Raw genomic sequence first — 18,040 nt, forward strand, 5'->3', positions numbered from 1 at the left:
TTAATTCCTGTTTTAAGGCAAGGACAAGCAAGAAATGGAAGAGCGTTTGTTCCATTTGTCAAGTATGACACACTTCTTACCCTAACAGTTTCTTAAAATAAAAGCTCGGCTCCCCACCACCACGACCACCACCCCTCTTTCCAGAAACCCCCCACACTGATACACACACACACACAAAAAGGAGCAGGAATCCATTAGTTGGAGAGTATTCTCCTGCCAAAGGCGGTATAATGTATTCCAAATTTTCCCAAGCCCTCACTGTACTGGGGTCCCGTTCCCCCCCCCCCCCGCGGGAAGGGGGCTGACGAGCTGATATTTCTTGTGGGTGAAAGATTCAGCCTCCTCCTAACCGTATTTTTTTTTTTAAATAAAATAAAACTAAACGTGCTTCCCATGTCTAAAAGTTGCCATGTTTGTGAAGGGGGTGGGGAAAAAATGTCTCCAAGGGTTTCAATTAGCAACAAATGATTATTGCAACGGATTTTTGGTAATGAAAAAATGTGGAGTACCTCTTTCGAGCTGGGATCTCAGGGGCAGTGAAAGAGAGAGAGAGGGGGAGAGGGAGAGAAGGAGAGAGAGAGAAAGAGATTGCTGATTAGCTCGGATTCTTTCCCAACTTGCTTTAGCGTGTGCTTGCGTTCCCTGCCGACCCTACACAGGACACTATATATTTTTTCCCCTTCGGTGCATGTGTTGATAGTTCAGCCTGTAGTTGTTTGCGGTTGGCTTTTTTTTTTTCTTTTCCTTTTTTTTTTTTTTTAACCTGCCGGGGAGGGGGGAGGTGGGGAAGGGGGGGTGAGGGGGGGCTGAAATCGGTCGCATCCATCCTACCCCCACAGTCATTAAGTTAGGAGATTTCCCTCTCATTTTTTTTTTTCTCCCCAATTGGAAGGGTGGGTTGTGAATATTTTTTCTTTTTCTTTTTTTTTTTTTAAGTCTCGCCTTTCCAGCTCCAAACAAGGTGTAGCGAGACGCTCTTCCTTCTAAGGAATGAAATGAGAGACAAGGATCACTCAAAGACATCTCCTACCTTGGGCTTGGGGATTTTTTCTTAAAGGCGAGGCGCACATTCCTAAGCAGCTATGTACAAAGCCCCCCCTGAAATCTTGTCTGTGTAAAGTTAGAGTGTGTTCAGGATTTTTTTTCCTCTCTCCCAAGGCTGATCGCTAATAATACATCGAAAGCACTTCCCTTTAGGTTGTGGGAAATCTATTCCCTTCACCTTGCCTCCTTTTTTTTCCCCCTGAAGGCTGTAACTTTACTTTTTTTTTTTCTTTTTTTTTTTATCAGTTTGCACAATCGCTTAGATAAACACCAAGAAGGAGACTTCTCTTTAATTACCCAACGCACATCTTTCTGGGGGGCAAACAGCGGTCTGATTATTTTTTTTTGTTTGTTTGTTTCACCTGCCAAACTAAAGGAGAGGTAGAAAAAGGAAGATGCAAGCGATTTGGGACCTTGAACAAGGCAAATATGGTTTTGGTATGTTTACTTATAGTTTTTTTTCTTCTTCTTTGACACTTTTTTCGGGCAATGTGTTGTGATTCTTGTGTTTCTCTTTTAAGGAAAACAAAAAATCCAAAAAAGCAAATGTTAGCTAACGTACGTCTTAAACGATCGTTTCTAAGGTTACGTGGGTTGCTCTAAGGAGGGGAAGAGGGGAGGGGGGGAGACCCAAGTATGTGTAATTGCAGCACCATCAGTTAGCACGTCCTTTAGCTAAATAAAGCAAGCAGCAAACAAACAAACAAGCGAACAAACCCAACGACCGGAATCGGTTTCCAGGTCCGAGGCAAGGCAAAGCGCCTCAAAGTCATTTCCAAAGCAGCGTCCAGGAGGCAGAGCCCGGTCGCAGCCTCCCCTGCCTGGGCTTCAGGCTGCTCGGGGGGGAGCGGCGGACTGACCTGCTCGGGAGGGTGGGGAGGGGAGGACAAGTCTCTTAACTTAAGTGATAGGTATTAAACTGCACGGAATTGTGTCGCCGTGTGCAGCTGGCAGCATTTATTTAGGGGAAAAAAAAAAAAAAAAAAGAAAAGAGGTCGGTTGTGAAGGTATAGCGCCGAGACCCCCCTCTCCCCCTCCGGTCCCTTCTCTGGCTAAGCAAGTACAATGGAAAGAAGCTGGAATATACTCACCATCCGAAGGTGTGGTTGGCAGTTCGGCTGAGGCTTTAAGGCAATTATTTATCCTTTTTTTTTTTTTTAATTATTATTGCAAAAGACGTAGATCTGACTTTAAGCAGCAAAAGTGTTTTGCTCTGACAACAGCATGCGATGCACGGTTCCTCATTTAAAAAAAAAATTCACAAAACAGGATTCCCCCCCCCCATCCCTTACCACTATGCCTTAAAAATACCTATTCGGTACAGCGCTCGCAGAAACCCTGATGCAGAAATCTTATAGTCCGGTCTAGGAGTGCCCAAGCCAATTAATTTTAAATCCTTAGGAATTAATCAGATTAAAATGTACAGAAGTTTCATTCTCGTATGCATACGTGAGCCAAAAGTCGTTTCCCTTTAAGAGATCCTTTTCTTTTAAAGTTGAATTTTAGGCAGATAAGAGACTTACACTAGGGGGCAGCCAGATACTGTACTTGCTCCAATCTTAAGCAATTTTTTTTCCTCTCTCACAGCATATGCTCTGATTTAGCACTGTAAATTTTTCAGAGGACCCAACTCTGACAGCCCCTGGTGATTTTCAAAGTACCACAAGCCAGTGGTTAAAAATTGCATTGACTTGGAAGTTCAGAGGCACACAATAGGAGCCACTTTCCCTATTCATGGAACTTCAGTGTGGTGGAAGAGAAAAACACACACATACTACATTGAGGGAGAAGAGGAATTCATTGAATTCTGTTAGACGTAACTGCTTTCCACTGAGTTCAGAGCGAAACTCGGTATTTGTTCGATGCTGTATTCATATTGCGATTTAATCTAGAAAGAATTAGAGGACTGTTAGGCAGCTTTCTGCCAGGAAAGCAGCTTCCCCCTCCTTCCTCCTCTTTTTTAAAACCTAAAGATTTACACCGGCTCTATCCCCAACTCTATTTTACCAAAATAAATCCTTCCACTCCCTCTCATTAAAATAAATTTACATCTGCACTAAAATGGCAGGAGGGATGCATTTGTTTATTTGGAAAATCAATACGGTCTTACTTTTAAAACAGAGCATTTCTATTGTCATTAGGCTCGGAGAAGGAGAGTTGAGAATCTCCCCCTTCCTTGCGAGGCGCTCAGGTTTCGAGTATTATTTAGCGAAATTAGCTGCAGTTCATTTTTACATTCATCTGTTCTGCCTCAACCCACTCGCAGGGGTGTTTTCAAATAAATAGCAAAGCATCTAATGGTGCTAATAGATAGTTATATTGCTGCATCCCTCGAAGAGCAAATAGTTAATCTGGGGCATTCTTCATTAATGCTTGAGCAATCAGCGTATACGGCGGCTTTTAAGCGTATATCAATGGCTTTTCATTTTTACGATCATACGTTCAAACTATTAATATTGTACGTCCTGTTAAAACCGCTTTCTCTTCTGATTTCTGCATTTGTTAAGGCGGCATTAACGTTTTTTCATATGGCGAATTAATCCTGTTTACTTTGTCAGATTCGAGACAGGAAAGGTTGGTGTTGGGTTGTTGGGTTTTGTTTTGTTGGTTTTTTTCCTCAGGAAATTCAACATCAGCAACAATCTGTGACTATTCTACAGTTCGAACCCCCACCTTCTCCCACCCTCCCCGAAAGGTGACCTCCTCGGCTCTGGGTTATTTGGAAATCATAAAGCAGTTCCCCACATTTTAACGGGGAAAGATTCCTTTCCCCCCTTCTGTATTTCCAGTCCCTCCTGGTCCCTGTTTCAGGGAAAGGTTGTTTTCGCTCCGTCAGGATCAATGGGAATGCTGCAGCCTTGTCTTTGAAATTGAGCCGCAGCACATCTTCGTTCGTGGGGTCTTAACACACCAGGTTCCTAAGCAGGACATTGTCAAGTCTAGGTGCTTTTTACAACTTTCCAATCATCTCAGCACCTGCGGCTTTAGCCACAGATATTATTTCTGCGGCAGAAGGGGGTGTGCATGTGGCAACATGAAAAAGTGCGTGTGAGGAGGTGAGGGGCAATTAATCCTTTACAGAGTTACGCACAGGTCTGTGTCCCCACGTCCGTGCTTGGTGACCAGCTCAAATGCGAGCGTACATACACGCGTGTGTTTGCAGAGGAGGAATTGTCCGGCCGGGCATGTATCTGTCTAATTTAACATATTTTCCTTTTCATCCCTCCGTGCCTTCGCCTATTCGAGTGGGTTTTGGCCGTTTTCACTAGCAGATGAACTCGAAGTCCCGGTTCCGCTGCCCGGTAGCTATATTCAGCGGGAAATAAACTGTCCCCGCGTACTTAGATCGGTTACCTATTTAGTGGTGCTCCCACTATAGCACAGAGGTTGTGTTACCGTGTCAGGGTACGTGTGATCCAAAAAAAAAAAAAAAAAAAAAAAAAAGAGAACCCCCACAACCCCCCGAAATAAAGTTAAAGGGGTTGAGATGAGCTGCGTTACGGCGATGCCGCGGAGGTTGCGAGGGAAAAGACACGAGTGTCACACTCCGCAGAGCAGCGGTGCGGGTTTTTCCTCCACCGTGCTAAGGGGAAGGGGCAGACGGTCTCTGGCGTGAAACCGCGGTCCTCTCGGCCAGCCCGCCGGCTGCCCGGGGCGGCGCGGGAAGAGCCGCCCGCACGGGGAGGAGAGGTCGGGAGGAGCGGCGATGCCCCGTTACCCCGCCGGGGACGGGGCTGTGCGAGCGGCCGGTCCCGGTGCGCCGGGGCGGGGGAACGCTCAGCGCCTTGCGGCTCCGCGGGCGGCCGGGGCGAGCGCAGGTGCCGATGCCGCCGACGACCCCCCCCGACCCCCCGCCCGCCCCGTCTCCCGCCGGTCAGCCCGGAGCGAGGCCGAGGGGGCCGAGGGCAACGCCGCCCCCCGCCAGCGCCCGGCGGGACCTCCGGCGAGCGGGAGCCCCGCGTACCTGCGCAGCCCTACCCGTGACGGGGAGACGGCGGCTGCCCCCCTCCCGCAGGCGGCGGCGGGGCACATTTTTATTTTACTCGGTGGAGCTTTACCTCATTTTAGCACCAGTTTTCTGATTTTCACCCGCCGCCCCCCCCCCCCCCTCCTCCCATTCGCGACCCCCGAGGCCGTGCCCCGGCGGGTGGCCCCAGGTGAGGCGGCGGCGCTCCGCTCGCCGGGCTCGCCTTAACCCCTCGCCCCGACGGGAGGGAGGGAAGGGAAGGGGAGGGGGGCACGGCGAGGGGAAGCGGGGCGAGGAGTAAAGAGCGAGAGGAGCGCGGAGCCGGCGAGGCAGCGGCGTGCGCGGGGGGACGCCCCGGCCCCCGTGGCGGCAGCGGCAGAAGCGGGGCGGCGCCTGCCTCTAGGACCGCGCGGGCGGCGGCGGCGGCCATGGCAGGCCGCGCAGGGCGTCGCGGCCCAATGAGGGCCGAGGGGCGGGGCGCGAGCTTTTGACCAGTCAAACGCCGGTCGGGTTGCCTTATAAGGCGCGCGGTCGCCATGGTAACGTGCGCTAAGTTGCAGCAGTCGTGTCAAAGTTCACTCTCCCGCCAGCGGGGCGAGCGGCCGGCGGGGAGCGCGCTCGCCACTCGGCCCACACGCCGCCCGCGCCGCCGCGCCCCGCCCCGCCCCTCCCCTCCCCTCACCGCCGCGGGGGGGGAGCCCCCGCTTTTTTTTTTTTTTGGGGGGGGGGGGAAGGGCTGGCGCTCTCCCCCCCCGCTCTCCCCGTGGTGATTTTCCCCTCTTCCCCCCCCTCCGGGCTGAGGAGCGATGCTGCGCGCTGGGTTATGATCCTTCCCTCTCTCCCTCCTCCTCCTCCTCCTCCTCTTCTCCTCCTCCTCCTCCTCCTCCTCCCGCTCCCCTCTTTTATCATCCTGGCTGGCTGGGCGCTGCGCTGGCGAGTTGACTCCTTCCCTCCCCCCCGCCCCGCGGCCCCCCTCCCCCCGCCCGCGCCGTGAGCACCGGCGGCGCGGAGGCGAGAGCCCACTTGCGAGGCGGCAGAAGCAGCATAAGGCAGCGCGGCGGCGGCGGCGGCAGCGGCGGCGGCGGCAGCAGCAGCACCCGAGCGGCGGCGGCGGCGGGAGCGGCGGCGGGAGCAGCAGCGGCGGCGGCGGCGGCGGCGGCAGCGGGGACACGGCGCGGCGGGAGCGGCGAAGCGGCTGAGCGGGGCAGAGCGGAGCGCAGCGCGGCGCGGCGGGGACGGAGAGGAGGAACAAATAAACAATCATAATAATAATAATTAATAATAATAACAATAATAATAATATTAATAAAAAAAAGCGAGGAGAGGAGGAGGAAAAAAACCAAACAGCCAGCCCCCCCCACCCCCGAGCCAAAAAGAGGGAGAGAGAGAGAAAGAGAGCAGCGCCCGGGCGGAGCGGCGGAGAGGAAGAATTAAAGCGAGCGAAGGAGGGAGGAGAGACAGAGCAGAGAGAGAGAGAGAGGAGGAAAGAGGAGGAAAAAAAAAAAAAAGCCCACAAAAACAAAGCGATCGCAGTTGATGTTGCTGCTGCAAGCTGGACTTCCAAAAACTACGGCGAGACCGTCCGCTCTCCGCGCCGAGAAAAGTCTCCTCAACTGTGCGTGTTTTTTTCCGCTGTGTGTGTAATCTTTAACCTTTTATTCATTCTTATTTTGATGGCTTTCCTGAATGGCTGACTGCGAGCTTCCCTGGACCTGGCCCCCAGACACCCGCCTCTCCTCCTTCAACTACTCTGCTGCAGATCAGCTCTAAGAGAGAGAGAGGGAGATCTTTGAAGAGATTTTTTTTTTTTTTTCCTCTCTCTCTCTCTCTCTCTCTCTCCCTCTCTCCCCCACCCCCACCACCCCTTTACTTTGCTCTCCTGGAGCCCAGACAATCGACTCGCAACTCGCCCCCCCGCACACACACCTCCATCGCCCCGTGCTTCTGCACCTTCGCCGGTACCGGGAGATCCCCCCCACCCCGACCCTCCTAAAAAAAAAAAAAAAAAAAAAAAAAGGCAAAACAACAAAAGAGAGAGGGGGAAAGAGAGAGAGAGAGGGGAGGAAAGAAAAAAAAAAAAAGACTGCTGCAGAGCTGATCTGAAAAGCAAAGCAAACAAACTTTGAAAATAAAGGGGGAACAGGAAGTTTGGCAACGGTGTCCAATAGATATGGCAATGGTAGTCGGTGCGTGGCGAGACCCCCAGGACGATGTGCCCGGAGCTCAGGGAACGCAGCCTTCGCAAGCCCCGCCGGTGCAGGGACCTCCGGCCGGGGCCCCGCACACCCCACAGACCCCGGGGCCCGGGGGGCCTCCCAGTACGCCAGCCCAGACCAACCCGCCAAGCCAGCAGAACCAAGGAGACAAACAGCAGCAGCAGCAGCACATTGAATGTGTGGTTTGTGGGGACAAGTCTAGTGGCAAACATTATGGCCAGTTTACCTGCGAGGGTTGCAAGAGTTTCTTCAAGCGGAGTGTAAGGAGGAATCTCAGCTACACTTGTCGTGCCAACAGGAACTGTCCCATTGACCAGCACCACCGCAATCAGTGTCAGTACTGCCGCCTCAAAAAATGCCTCAAAGTTGGCATGAGACGGGAAGGTATTGGGATTTCATTTGTTTTGCAATTTTTTTTTCACTCGCTGCGTTTAGGGCGGTTTGTTTTGTGGTTTTTTTTTCTTTAAATTATTTTTCTTATTATTTTTAACCTCCCTCCCCAAACCCAACCAGAACCTTTCCTTCCCCCTCCCCCCCCCCCCCCCCGAATAAACAGCCAGAAACTTTCTCGTAATGAAAGAAAGAGGTGTTGGAGAGGGTGGGCAGGGGCTCTTGCATGCTTTCTGCTGCACTCGTAATTGATTTGTGTTTGTTTTGATTTTGCTGATGGAGGTTTATTGGAAGTGGATTTTTAGTTTCACGCTGCTTAGGAGCGAGATGATTATTCTGACGTGTGGTTACTTTTCCTTCATGTTTCCTCCTGCATGTTCAGCGTTACCCCCCGTCCCCCGAGCAGCTCTGTGTGTGTGTCTGTGTGTGTCTCCGTGCGTGTGTGTACACACACACGGAGCCTCACGAGATGCACGCACACACACACATATATATATCCCCCAGCACCCTGCCTTAGATTGCAATTTTACACAGGCGGTTCAAATTACTATTACAATGGGACTCACCCTACCGAGGCTCTACAGCACTCCACTGTGGATTCCCAGCCGGATTTTTCCTCCTTTAAAAATATATGTACACACACATATCCGCGCGCGTGTGTGTGTATATATATATATTGCCGTGTGTCTGCCTTTCCCGATTGTTATTATCTCACTTTTCTTCCTCCTATTTTCTTGTCCCTCCGGGAGAGGCAGGAGGGGGTAGAAGGGACGGGTGTTGGGGGGGGAGAAGGAGCAGCCCAGAAGTAAGTGTGGGGTGCTCGGGTCTCTGCAAGTCGAGTCTTTGTGATATAAAATTAGACGAGAAATGTGAGCCTGCAGTTTTCCAGTGCGTGCTCTGTGTCTGGACGCCGCTATGTAGGTTAAGGGTTAGGGGGCTTGGGACTTGCTGGGCTCCTCTCTTTGTGTTTCTGCAAGAGTAACTAACCTTGTAATACGGGCGATAACAAATATAAATCAAGCACATTTTTGGGCGTTCTCCCTTCTTGCCTTCTTTCTGCCCCTCAGCCCTTTTTCTCTCTCCTTTTTCTCTCGCTGTCACCGTGTAAATTTATTAACAAAATGAAAGGCCCACTTTCCATGGGCAGCTGAGGAAGGTGCCTTTGGATAATGCCCCCAACCTCGCCGGGGGACCTGCCGGGGATGTTGTGGGGTGATCTCGCCTCCTTTGATAATTTTTTTTTTTTTTTGGGGGGGGGGGTGTATAATAACAGCAGCAACAATATATTCAGTGGGCGAGAAACGCGTGTGGGACCCAGCGCCGGGGATTTTGAACTGAAGTGTTTCTTCCCTCTCCCTCCCCTCCCTCCCCATCCCGCTCCCCCAGCCTCAAATCAATAAGCTGTTCTAGGTGTAATGAAGAAAAATACCCCGGGCACACAAAAGACGTATCCTGCATCTCTGGATGGAGGGGTGGCGGTGAAGGGGGTGGGGGGGGAAATAACTGAATTGTGGTGTGTTTTGGGAAGTGAGGATCTGGAGCTCCTTCAGGCAGTCCTGGCCGAGCGGACAGCATTGCTCAGCTTTTATTGTCGCTTTTGCTTGACCCGGGAACTGCGGAGCCTTAAAACCGGGTACGGGCTGAACTCTGGCTGCAAAAATGCCTGTTCCCCCTTAAGCTGACTTGGTACCGTGTCACACACGCACGCACAAGCACACAAAGCAGGCTGTATTTGAACCGATGGTCGCAATTCAGATATTAATAGCTGTAGTTTCTTCTTTATTTACTGCAGCGGTCCAGAGGGGCAGAATGCCACCCACACAGCCAACTCATGGTCAGTTCGCCTTGACAAACGGGGACCCTCTCAACTGCCATTCCTACCTATCCGGATATATCTCCCTTCTTCTGAGAGCAGAGCCCTACCCCACCTCCCGCTTTGGCAGTCAGTGCATGCAACCCAACAACATCATGGGCATCGAGAACATTTGTGAACTGGCAGCTAGGATGCTCTTCAGCGCGGTGGAGTGGGCCAGGAATATCCCCTTCTTCCCAGACCTCCAGATCACAGACCAGGTGGCCCTCCTGAGGCTGACCTGGAGCGAGTTATTTGTCCTCAACGCTGCCCAGTGCTCCATGCCCCTCCACGTAGCTCCGCTCCTGGCAGCTGCTGGCCTCCACGCTTCGCCAATGTCTGCTGACCGAGTGGTCGCCTTTATGGACCACATACGAATCTTCCAAGAGCAAGTAGAAAAACTGAAAGCATTGCATGTCGACTCTGCAGAATATAGCTGTTTAAAGGCCATAGTCCTCTTCACCTCAGGTAGGCAGCATTTCTTTGCTCTTCCTTTTTCCTTCCCCCTGCCCCCCCACCCCGAGAACTGTTTGCTCTTGCAAAGTGTTAATGCCTGCACCCCATCACCGCTCCCTGCCCCCCGAGAACCAGCGCGGTCTCTTTCCTTTTAGGAAACGGTACTCTGTGGTCTCCCCTTCAGGGCCTCAGATCTGAGCATCCCATCTTTGAGGGGGTGCAAAATGTTTTACAAAAATTAAATAAAACAACACAGAGACACGCACAAAAAAAGACAACCAAAACACACCCCAACCCTAGTTGAATAATGCTGGGGACGGGAGAAGAGGGGGCTCAGGGAGAGGCACCCATTCGCCATGAGAGACTGCGCTTTTCCCATTGAAAATAATATTTTATTTAACAGTATAGCTCTGGGTTGTTGCATTTAATGACACGCATCCGAACAGCAGCAAAATCTGTTTGATGTTGTTAAATACAAGTCGTCCTATCAGTGAAACCACTTTAAAAAGAGGATCATTTTATGGGCAGCCAGGAAGGGAAAAAAGCCCTGCAGGATTAAAAATTGAATTAAAAAAAAAAAAAAAGTTAAATGCGCAAAGCTGAGTTTAAAATATGTTCCCTGCCATCCCATAAAATAAAATAAATCAACTTTCCAAAGAGCTGTCTCTGATTTAAACAGAATGTGGCAGTGAGCAGTTCTGTGTCATTTAAGCTAAGGGGAAAAGTTTGCATTTGTACCCAGCAGGAACTGCATAGTCCAAAGCGAGTAGCGGGTGCGAAAAGATCATTACCATAAGTAGACAGGGATAGTATGAAAAAGTAAGAGGAGACTGAAGCTGCCGCTCCGCAGTGTAATTCCGGGGTGGCACAACCATGCCTCTCCCGAGGAAAAGACCTCGAGGTGTTTCTTAGATAATCAAAGAGAGGGGGGAAAAATATGTGTCAACTTTTGCTGCCTAGAAATAGTGCATGAGTTATAAAGCAATAATTGAGTGCGTTGTGAAATCTAATTAGCTTGCACTAGAGTTTAACCTGGGTGAGTAATAAACCTGATATTAACTCTGGAGGCTAAATTTTTTTTTTTTTTTTGAGGAAAAAAAATCTGCTCGCTAATTTGTGCAATACGTTATCTCAGATTGCTAACTTTAAGGCTGCATCGGCAACCCAATGTGCTGGAGCCCTAGAAGTTTTGGGATTAAGTTTAAAAATACATATATTTCTTCTGTAACTCATTTGAAAGCTTGGGAAACTGGCCACGCGATAAACATATGAATGGAAGCAGGACCTGTAAAATAATTACTCATCGGAGTTTTTTAAAGCCTGATATCAGGAAACAGGAAAAAAATGTAGTTTATGTGGGAAAAGAAGGGCTCACAATCCGTTCCTTGTTGTGTTAAAGGGGGTCTGGGGAACGAAGTCATTTTCTGGACTTTGTCCAGGTTCTGGGTCGTGACCTAAACTTCCTTTTATATATTATTGCTTTACACATAAAAAACTTCTCTTTTTTTTTTTCTTCCCTCCCTCTTCCCCCCCCCCCCCCCCCAAATTACTCGTGCTAAAGTCCTAAGGTGATCAATGAGCGGGGCGCATCTAGCCACAGGGAGACAGGGATCCCGAGTGGGAAGGGGTGTACGTGGGGTGCTTATTTTATTTTTCTGTCGTTTTCTAGGATGCATTTTCCTCTCCCTCGCTCAAATGCTTAGCGAGGATCCCACACACGCTCACATCCCTCCCCAGCCCCTGGCCAGCTCACACCCACACCGAGGAGTTTATTTCCAATCCTGTCTTTTCTCCCAAATCACTTTTTTTTTTTTTTTTTTTTAGCCTTCTGAGAAAACAATCGTCCGATCCTGTCGTAACTCTTTAATTTATTACTATTTTCAAAATGTGAGGCCTGGCGTGTAAATTGCCTCCCAACTAGATAAACGTTTCTTGTTATCTGATTCTGGGGAAGATAGCCGCATGCAAAAAAAAAATAGGGTGATGCATGCAGCTTCTGCAGCACCCCAATAACACTCCCTGATGTAAAGCAGACGCACATAGATGCATATAATGTTTGCTGCAGCCTCTTTTAAGAGAAAAAAAAAAAAATCTGGGTTCTAATGACTCGCAGAATATGCATGTGTTAGCCCTGTGCCTAGGAAAGCCACAGGGAGGTCAGGTCACAACCTGTGCTCTTTCAGCACAGACGTCTCTGATTTAAAGGGAACTTATTGTATTTTAGCGTATCAGGAAAAAAAAAAAAAAAAGAAAAAAAAATGTCCAGACCCTATCAGGGAGTTTTCTTCTTGTAAGGGCCTTTAGGTTTAAAAAGAAGAAGAAGAGGAAAAAAAAGAGGGGGGAGTGGAGGGGGGGGAAGAAAGAAAGAGAAAAGAAAAGAGGGGGGAAAAGAAACAGCTCAAATGAACAGAGAGATCACAGTTTGCATGGCTGCCTCTGAATAGGCTAAACTGACAAGATCAGTTTTAAAGGGCCACTTAAATCAGTTTCAAAGACTGAAGAAAAACGCGTTGTCTTCTTTGGGGGAGAATCTGTTGCTGTATCCGGGGCGCCATTATCTTTGGCTTGCCCGGTTTTTTATTATTATTATTATTTCTATCACTATTATTAGTATTCCTTCTCATCACATGGTTAGGCTCTCCCCAATTATTTTCCAAGGGGGGGGGGGAGAAATAGCGGCTCCCTTTCCCCCCTTTCGACTCAAGCCTTCCCCGACCCCCAGCCTTTCCCCCCTAAAAATATACGAAATTACGCTTGGCCAGCACCTCCTTGTCAGCCCCTCAGGTCTGTCGTGCCATTAAAAATCTCGAATCTTGGAGATTCTCAATCCTAAAGGAGACCCTCCAGAAGAGAGAGAAGTACAAACACACACACATACACAGAAAGAGAGAGATTGTCCCTTTTGGTAAAACCTTCTTAAACTCTGGGGAGCGAGGTGATGGCGCACGATCTACACTTAATTCTAGCAATAAAAAAAAAAAGTCAAATTAAAAAACTAAAAAAAAACCCACAACTTTTTAATCTGATGATTGTTTTCTTTTTTTCTTTTCTTTCTTTTTTTTTCTTTTTTTTTTTTTTTAATACACTTTCTTCTAGATGCCTGTGGTCTCTCTGATGTAGCCCATGTTGAAAGTTTACAGGAGAAGTCACAGTGTGCTTTGGAAGAGTATGTTAGGAGCCAGTATCCCAACCAGCCAACACGATTCGGGAAGCTATTACTACGTCTCCCCTCCCTTCGCACTGTCTCCTCTTCTGTCATAGAGCAATTGTTTTTCGTCCGTTTGGTAGGTAAAACCCCCATAGAAACCCTAATCAGGGATATGTTACTGTCTGGCAGCAGTTTTAACTGGCCTTATATGTCCATTCAATAAAATATTCGAGAGAGAAAAAAAAAAATTAAAAAAAATCAAAAATTGAGAAGGGAGATGAGAGAGAGTGAAAGGAAAGCAAATGACATTTGGGTTCTGGTTGTTTCTTAAATTTCCTTCTGCTAAGAAAGGATGTAAAAGGATGTTACAAGTTTGCTAAGAGAAGACAGGAAAAAAATTAATGGACTGTGAATTAAAAAAAAGAGACTGTCAAATGAACTTTTACAGAATGCATTAAAAACTCCCGTGTCGTTCAGAAAAAAAAACTTGCTACTTATCATTTTTTGTAAAAAATAAAAAAGAGAGAAAGAAAACAGAAAGAAAGAAAAAAGAGAAAGAAGAAGAAAAGAAACGATGGTGGGCTTTTTCTTTTTTTCTTTTTTCTTCTTTTTTTTCTTTTTTGGGGTAAACTTTTTAAAAAATCTCGCTTAAAGTGCATTTAAAGGAAATTTGGAGAAAATTAGCAGAACGGAAGAAAGTAAGTCTTTTTTTTCCAAATTATTAATTGTCCTATGTGTCTATGTACCTATAGCTGTTCTTTTTTGTATTTTTCTGGTTTCAAACCAGTTTATTCTGTGGTTCTATAATAATTTTTGATATAACCTTGGCTTCTTTAAAAAAAAAAAGTGTATCCTTAAAATATATGTTCTGAAAGAATTAAAACTGAGTCCACGAAAGTATCATAGGAAGAAAGGAAGAGAAAAAAAAAACCCTCAACAACACAATGATGGAAGCGCACTTAAGGTGGTGACCCAAAATCTAGCTTGAAGCTGAGAGAGCTATAATTATATAGACCCGAATGAACCACACGTGTCATATAACTCCCCCAAATCTAGGTTTTTTGATATTTCGGACAGAAAATGAACTGTGGGGATTTATTATAGGTAGAAGGAATTTGTGTCCAAGACACACTACGGTTTTGATTTAAAAAACAAACAAACAAGCAAAGTGAACTTTTGTAATTTGAATTGGGTTCCACATAGTTCATCATGAATTGTTATTAAACTCCTCTATCTGTTTGTATATTTGCAAGCCCTTTGTATTATAATAATTGTTGATATTTTCCCTTTTTAAAAAATACCATTGAAATCAGCATGACAAAATAACACTGTTGGCACTTATAGATAACGTGATTGATTCAGTATCTTAGAGTTTACAGTTTTGTGTTTAAAAAAACTGAAGGTTTTTTTTTAAGTGCAACATTTCTGTATACTGTAAAAGTTATAATAACTGAACTGTTTGGTCGAGTCTTTGTGTGTTATATTCCAAGGAAAATTGAAAGTATTCAGAAATTAAAATATTATTTGATATCTGAAACTTGTTTGGCTGTCATAAATGTCTTTCAGAAACCGCATTACTTCTCTATAGTTTGCAGTCATTTAAGTCCATAGGCGATTGATTTGTTTACTTGTCACAGTAAGTTTGTAGCAGATGTATTGTAGTGTATTTACCTGTTTAATTCCGGGATGGGGGTGGAGGACTTAAGTTCGTGGTTTATCTCTGGTTTTAGGAAGTACTATGCTGAAATGGTAAACCATCAACCCCCATTCATCTAATCCTCCTGTTAATTAAAAATGGATTTTCTGGAAAAAAAGGCCCTTATTTTTGTCACACTTAAGTGCCTGCGTAGGAAAGGTATTGTTGTGAAAAAGTATTAGAAATCTGGAGATCAGTATCTATTTTATGATCAGAATGGGGCGAAAAATCTTTTGTAAATGTCTGACATACGCGCACAAGATCATTCAAGCAAGGTAATAGCAGTATTGTAAATATAGGTCAGTTGTTTGCAATGAGTTTTCTTTAAGTATGTGTGATTTTTTATAATACTCCGTAGTTGCCATCTATCGTTGTCATTGAGAGGTCTTCAAATGGAGTGGCTTTAGCTTCTAGCACTGAGGAGTCGGTTTTTAATGTATATATACTCTCAAGTGGATTTTTTTTACCTTAGACTGTGAAAGCATGACCACAGGTCATCTCTATATTTTACATATGGGATATATGTCTGTATGTATACTTGCATACATACATGCGTAGGCGTACATGCATCTTTCCTGTGTAGATACAGGGCCCTCTCTCGCAGCCCTTGCACAGGCACAGCTCCCACTGATGCGGTGGGGACCTGCCTGGGCGAGTGGCATAGGATCGGACACACCATTTGTGAACTTAGTGCTACCCAGAGCAGGCAAAACCCCCAAAAGCTGAAGGAAGGCAAGATGAAGTGGTTTTGCAAGGGGTTGATATTTTGTTTTGTGTGTGTGTGCGTGTCTTCTTTTTTTTTTTCCTCCCCCCGTCCCCGTCCCCCCACCCGCCCTCCCCTTGGTCTATAGCAGATGCTTTGTATGTGAAAGCTTGCAATTTTGTTCTTGTCTGAGGCTTCCCCCTCTCCCTTTTTACCACACGTAACTACACCATGTTGTGGTTTCACAAAAAGAGAGAGAGGGAGGGAGAGAGATCATTCTGTAAAGTCGATTAAACCCTGATCTTTAGTGTGTTCCAGTTAGACACATCTGTACTGGGGGCTGAGGGGCGTATGACTGTGAATTTGAGCAGAGTTTTACATCTGAATCATGGCTCCTTTTCTATAAATATATAAATATATATAAATATATAAATATACTATTATTGCAGGGGATTGCTGACCTCTAGATTTAGCTTTTTCTATTGCAAGTGCTATCCATGTGAGTGTGTGTGTGTGAAGTTTTTATGCTTACTAAGAACACAGGATCTTGACTTGTTTGTTTTGTGTTAGTTTATTGTAAACAACCATTTGTTGTAAATTGTTATTGGCATTAAATTATAATTTATGATTTTCAAATCCAAAACATTCTCTGCTTTTTATGTTTTAAAGCCTGTAAGCTATCTCTGTATTTATAAGTTTCTTGCAGCGAGCTTTGGTTCACAGAGAATAATAGTAAACAGAAAATACACCAGGGTTAAATAAAAGCACACACACACACACGCACGCACACACACGCATAAGCCCCATGTATATATATTTGGAATGCTCAGAGGAGGATTTGTTTAGGGACTTCAGTTAGTTTTAAGTTTATAGCATTTAAAGAAAGTTTTTCTTTTCATGCTGAGTTAGAACAAAAGATCTATCCAAAGATTGAATTGGACAAAAGAGGAGGGTTGGGATCGAGGAGCTTGTTCTATGTGGAATTGAGGAGATCTTTTTTTTTTTTAAGAAAAAAAAAAAAAAAGCTGCTAAACATGGCGACTCTTTCCCTTTAAGTCTCTAATTTATTTTTTTTCCTTGCGCCGTGTCCCCCCCCCCCCCCAACCCTCCCTTTTATTTTTTTCTTTAATCTGATCTTAGTTCGCTTTATTCCTTCCCCACCACCCCTGCCACCGGCGCGGGGACTGGCGGGGAAAGACCCAAAGGCGACCCGGAACGACAGGGAAAGCTGCAGAGCCGCCCGCGGTGCGAACCACATCTCGGGAAAGGTCTTCTTCACCCACCCCCCTTCCTCCTCCTCCTCCTCTTCCCTCCCCGCCGCCGCTCTCCCAAACCTTCCCCGACCCCGTCGGGAGAGCGGCGGCGGGGGATGGGGGGGGGGGGCCGCCCGCGCCGTGCGTGCGCGGGGCGCGGAGGGGGCGCGGAGAGGAGGCGGCTCTCCCAAGTTCAGACAAAAGCGGAGGGTTGGGGCGAGAGGAGGCGCTTGGCGGGCGGTGCCAGCCCGCCTGTGGGGCTGGCGGGGCCGGGCAGAGCCCGCAGCCCGCGGGGCTCGCCCGTGGGGCCGCGCCGCCGGCGGCCGGGGAAGGGGCGGGGGGTGCGGGTGGGAGGGGAGGGGGGGCGCGGAGCGCTGCGCGGCCGCGGGGGCGACGCGTGGGAAAGTCCGCCGCGGGGTCCGATGAGCTCAGCCAACATGGCGTCCCCGGCCCTGCTCGCTCCGCGCCGCGCGTAGCCGGGTCGTGGTGTGTGTGAGTGTGTGTGTGGGGGGGTGTCCCCGGCGTTCCCCCCTCCGCGCAGGGTCTCCGCGGTGGGAAGCGGTCGGGGGGTTGCCGGGCCGGCCGGCGGGAAGAGTTGCCGGGCCGTCGGCCGGGGACGGCGGGCGTATCTTCCCCCGGAGCTCGTATCCCATCTGCATGTAAATGACCTGTGGAAGCATCTCCCCCGTGCGAGCGCGGCTCAATGGCCATTGAAGCGGAGTCAGACCTACCCCGGGGTGTTATATTTAGGGTTTGCGCCTGCAGAGACAGCGGGATCCTCGGGAAGGTGCCTTAAAAAGAAAAAGAAAAAAAAAAAAAAGAAAAAAAAAGGAAAAGAGAAAGAGGGAGGAAAAGGGAAGGAGGAAGGGGGGACGTTTCGAGGCGCTCTGTAACCGCCGCCGCTGATAACGAGCGGGATGTGGAAATGGAGATGGATTTTATTTTTATTTTTATTTTTTTTTAATTAAAACTTTAGTGGGTCCTGGGGATCGCGCTCGCTTCGCTTTGCTTTGTAGAATGGAAAGAGATACACGGAGAAATGCAGGCCTTGTCAGGATTTATTGAAGTTGGGTTTAAAAAACGTGCTTCAGATGATTTTTCCCATTTTCTCAGATTTCAAAGGCTCCCCGCAGTGCGGCTGCCTAATTAATGGTGAAATTCAACTAAATCTAATTATGCAGTAATTTTAAAGCAGTTAGTCCTGGGCTCTGCTTTGTAATAGGAACCCAGTTTTTAAAGTTTGCTTAATGTGTTGGTTTAGGGAGCTGGGGAGGAGAGGGGTGTAAGAGACAGAGCTGTGGGGGTTTTCTTTCCC

General features: G+C 47.7%; 1 protein-coding gene and 1 long non-coding RNA gene across 25 annotated transcripts in view; one reads left to right on the forward strand and one right to left on the reverse strand.

Annotated features, from left to right (window-relative positions):
• LOC129211046 (uncharacterized) overlaps nucleotides 1–3,688 on the reverse strand; it is a 36,834-nt gene extending 33,146 nt beyond the window's left edge. For 9 of the 19 annotated variants that reach the window (XR_008578728.1, XR_008578745.1, XR_008578736.1 and 6 more), the window contains exon 1: nucleotides 2,136–3,687. This is a non-coding gene — a long non-coding RNA (uncharacterized LOC129211046). Of the gene's footprint in view, nucleotides 1–2,135 lie in introns of all 19 variants that reach the window. The other 10 variants (XR_008578742.1, XR_008578741.1, XR_008578734.1 and 7 more) reach the window with 4 other exon arrangements.
• NR2F2 (nuclear receptor subfamily 2 group F member 2) lies at nucleotides 920–14,610 on the forward strand. Of its 6 annotated transcripts, none has more exons than XM_054837610.1 (3): nucleotides 920–1,482; nucleotides 9,410–9,937; nucleotides 13,022–14,610. In XM_054837610.1, the coding sequence occupies exons 1-3, from the start codon at nucleotides 1,440–1,442 to the stop codon at nucleotides 13,294–13,296; spliced, it is 846 nt and encodes a 281-aa protein (XP_054693585.1). In that variant the 5' UTR covers nucleotides 920–1,439; the 3' UTR covers nucleotides 13,297–14,610. The 6 variants fall into 6 exon arrangements, with proteins under 6 accessions (XP_054693585.1, XP_054693584.1, XP_054693581.1 ...); XM_054837609.1 differs by having other exon boundaries at nucleotides 999–1,482; nucleotides 9,389–9,937; XM_054837606.1 differs by lacking the exon at nucleotides 920–1,482 and adding an exon at nucleotides 5,886–7,611 and having other exon boundaries at nucleotides 9,389–9,937.
• Nucleotides 14,611–18,040: the final 3,430 nt, after the last annotated feature.

This window comes from Grus americana, chromosome 10 (genome assembly GCF_028858705.1).
Source record: "Grus americana isolate bGruAme1 chromosome 10, bGruAme1.mat, whole genome shotgun sequence".
Classification (NCBI taxonomy): Eukaryota; Metazoa; Chordata; class Aves; order Gruiformes; family Gruidae; genus Grus; species Grus americana.

Bases quoted from the DNA above. Each gene is read 5' to 3' on its own strand.
- NR2F2 (XM_054837606.1), top strand. From the start codon at position 7,182: ATGGCAATGGTAGTCGGTGCGTGGCGAGACCCCCAGGACGATGTGCCC. The intron at 7,612-9,388 runs GTATTGGGATTT...TAATAGCTGTAG, and splicing joins AGTTGGCATGAGACGGGAAG to TTTCTTCTTTATTTACTGCA. The intron at 9,938-13,021 runs GTAGGCAGCATT...ACTTTCTTCTAG, and splicing joins CATAGTCCTCTTCACCTCAG to ATGCCTGTGGTCTCTCTGAT.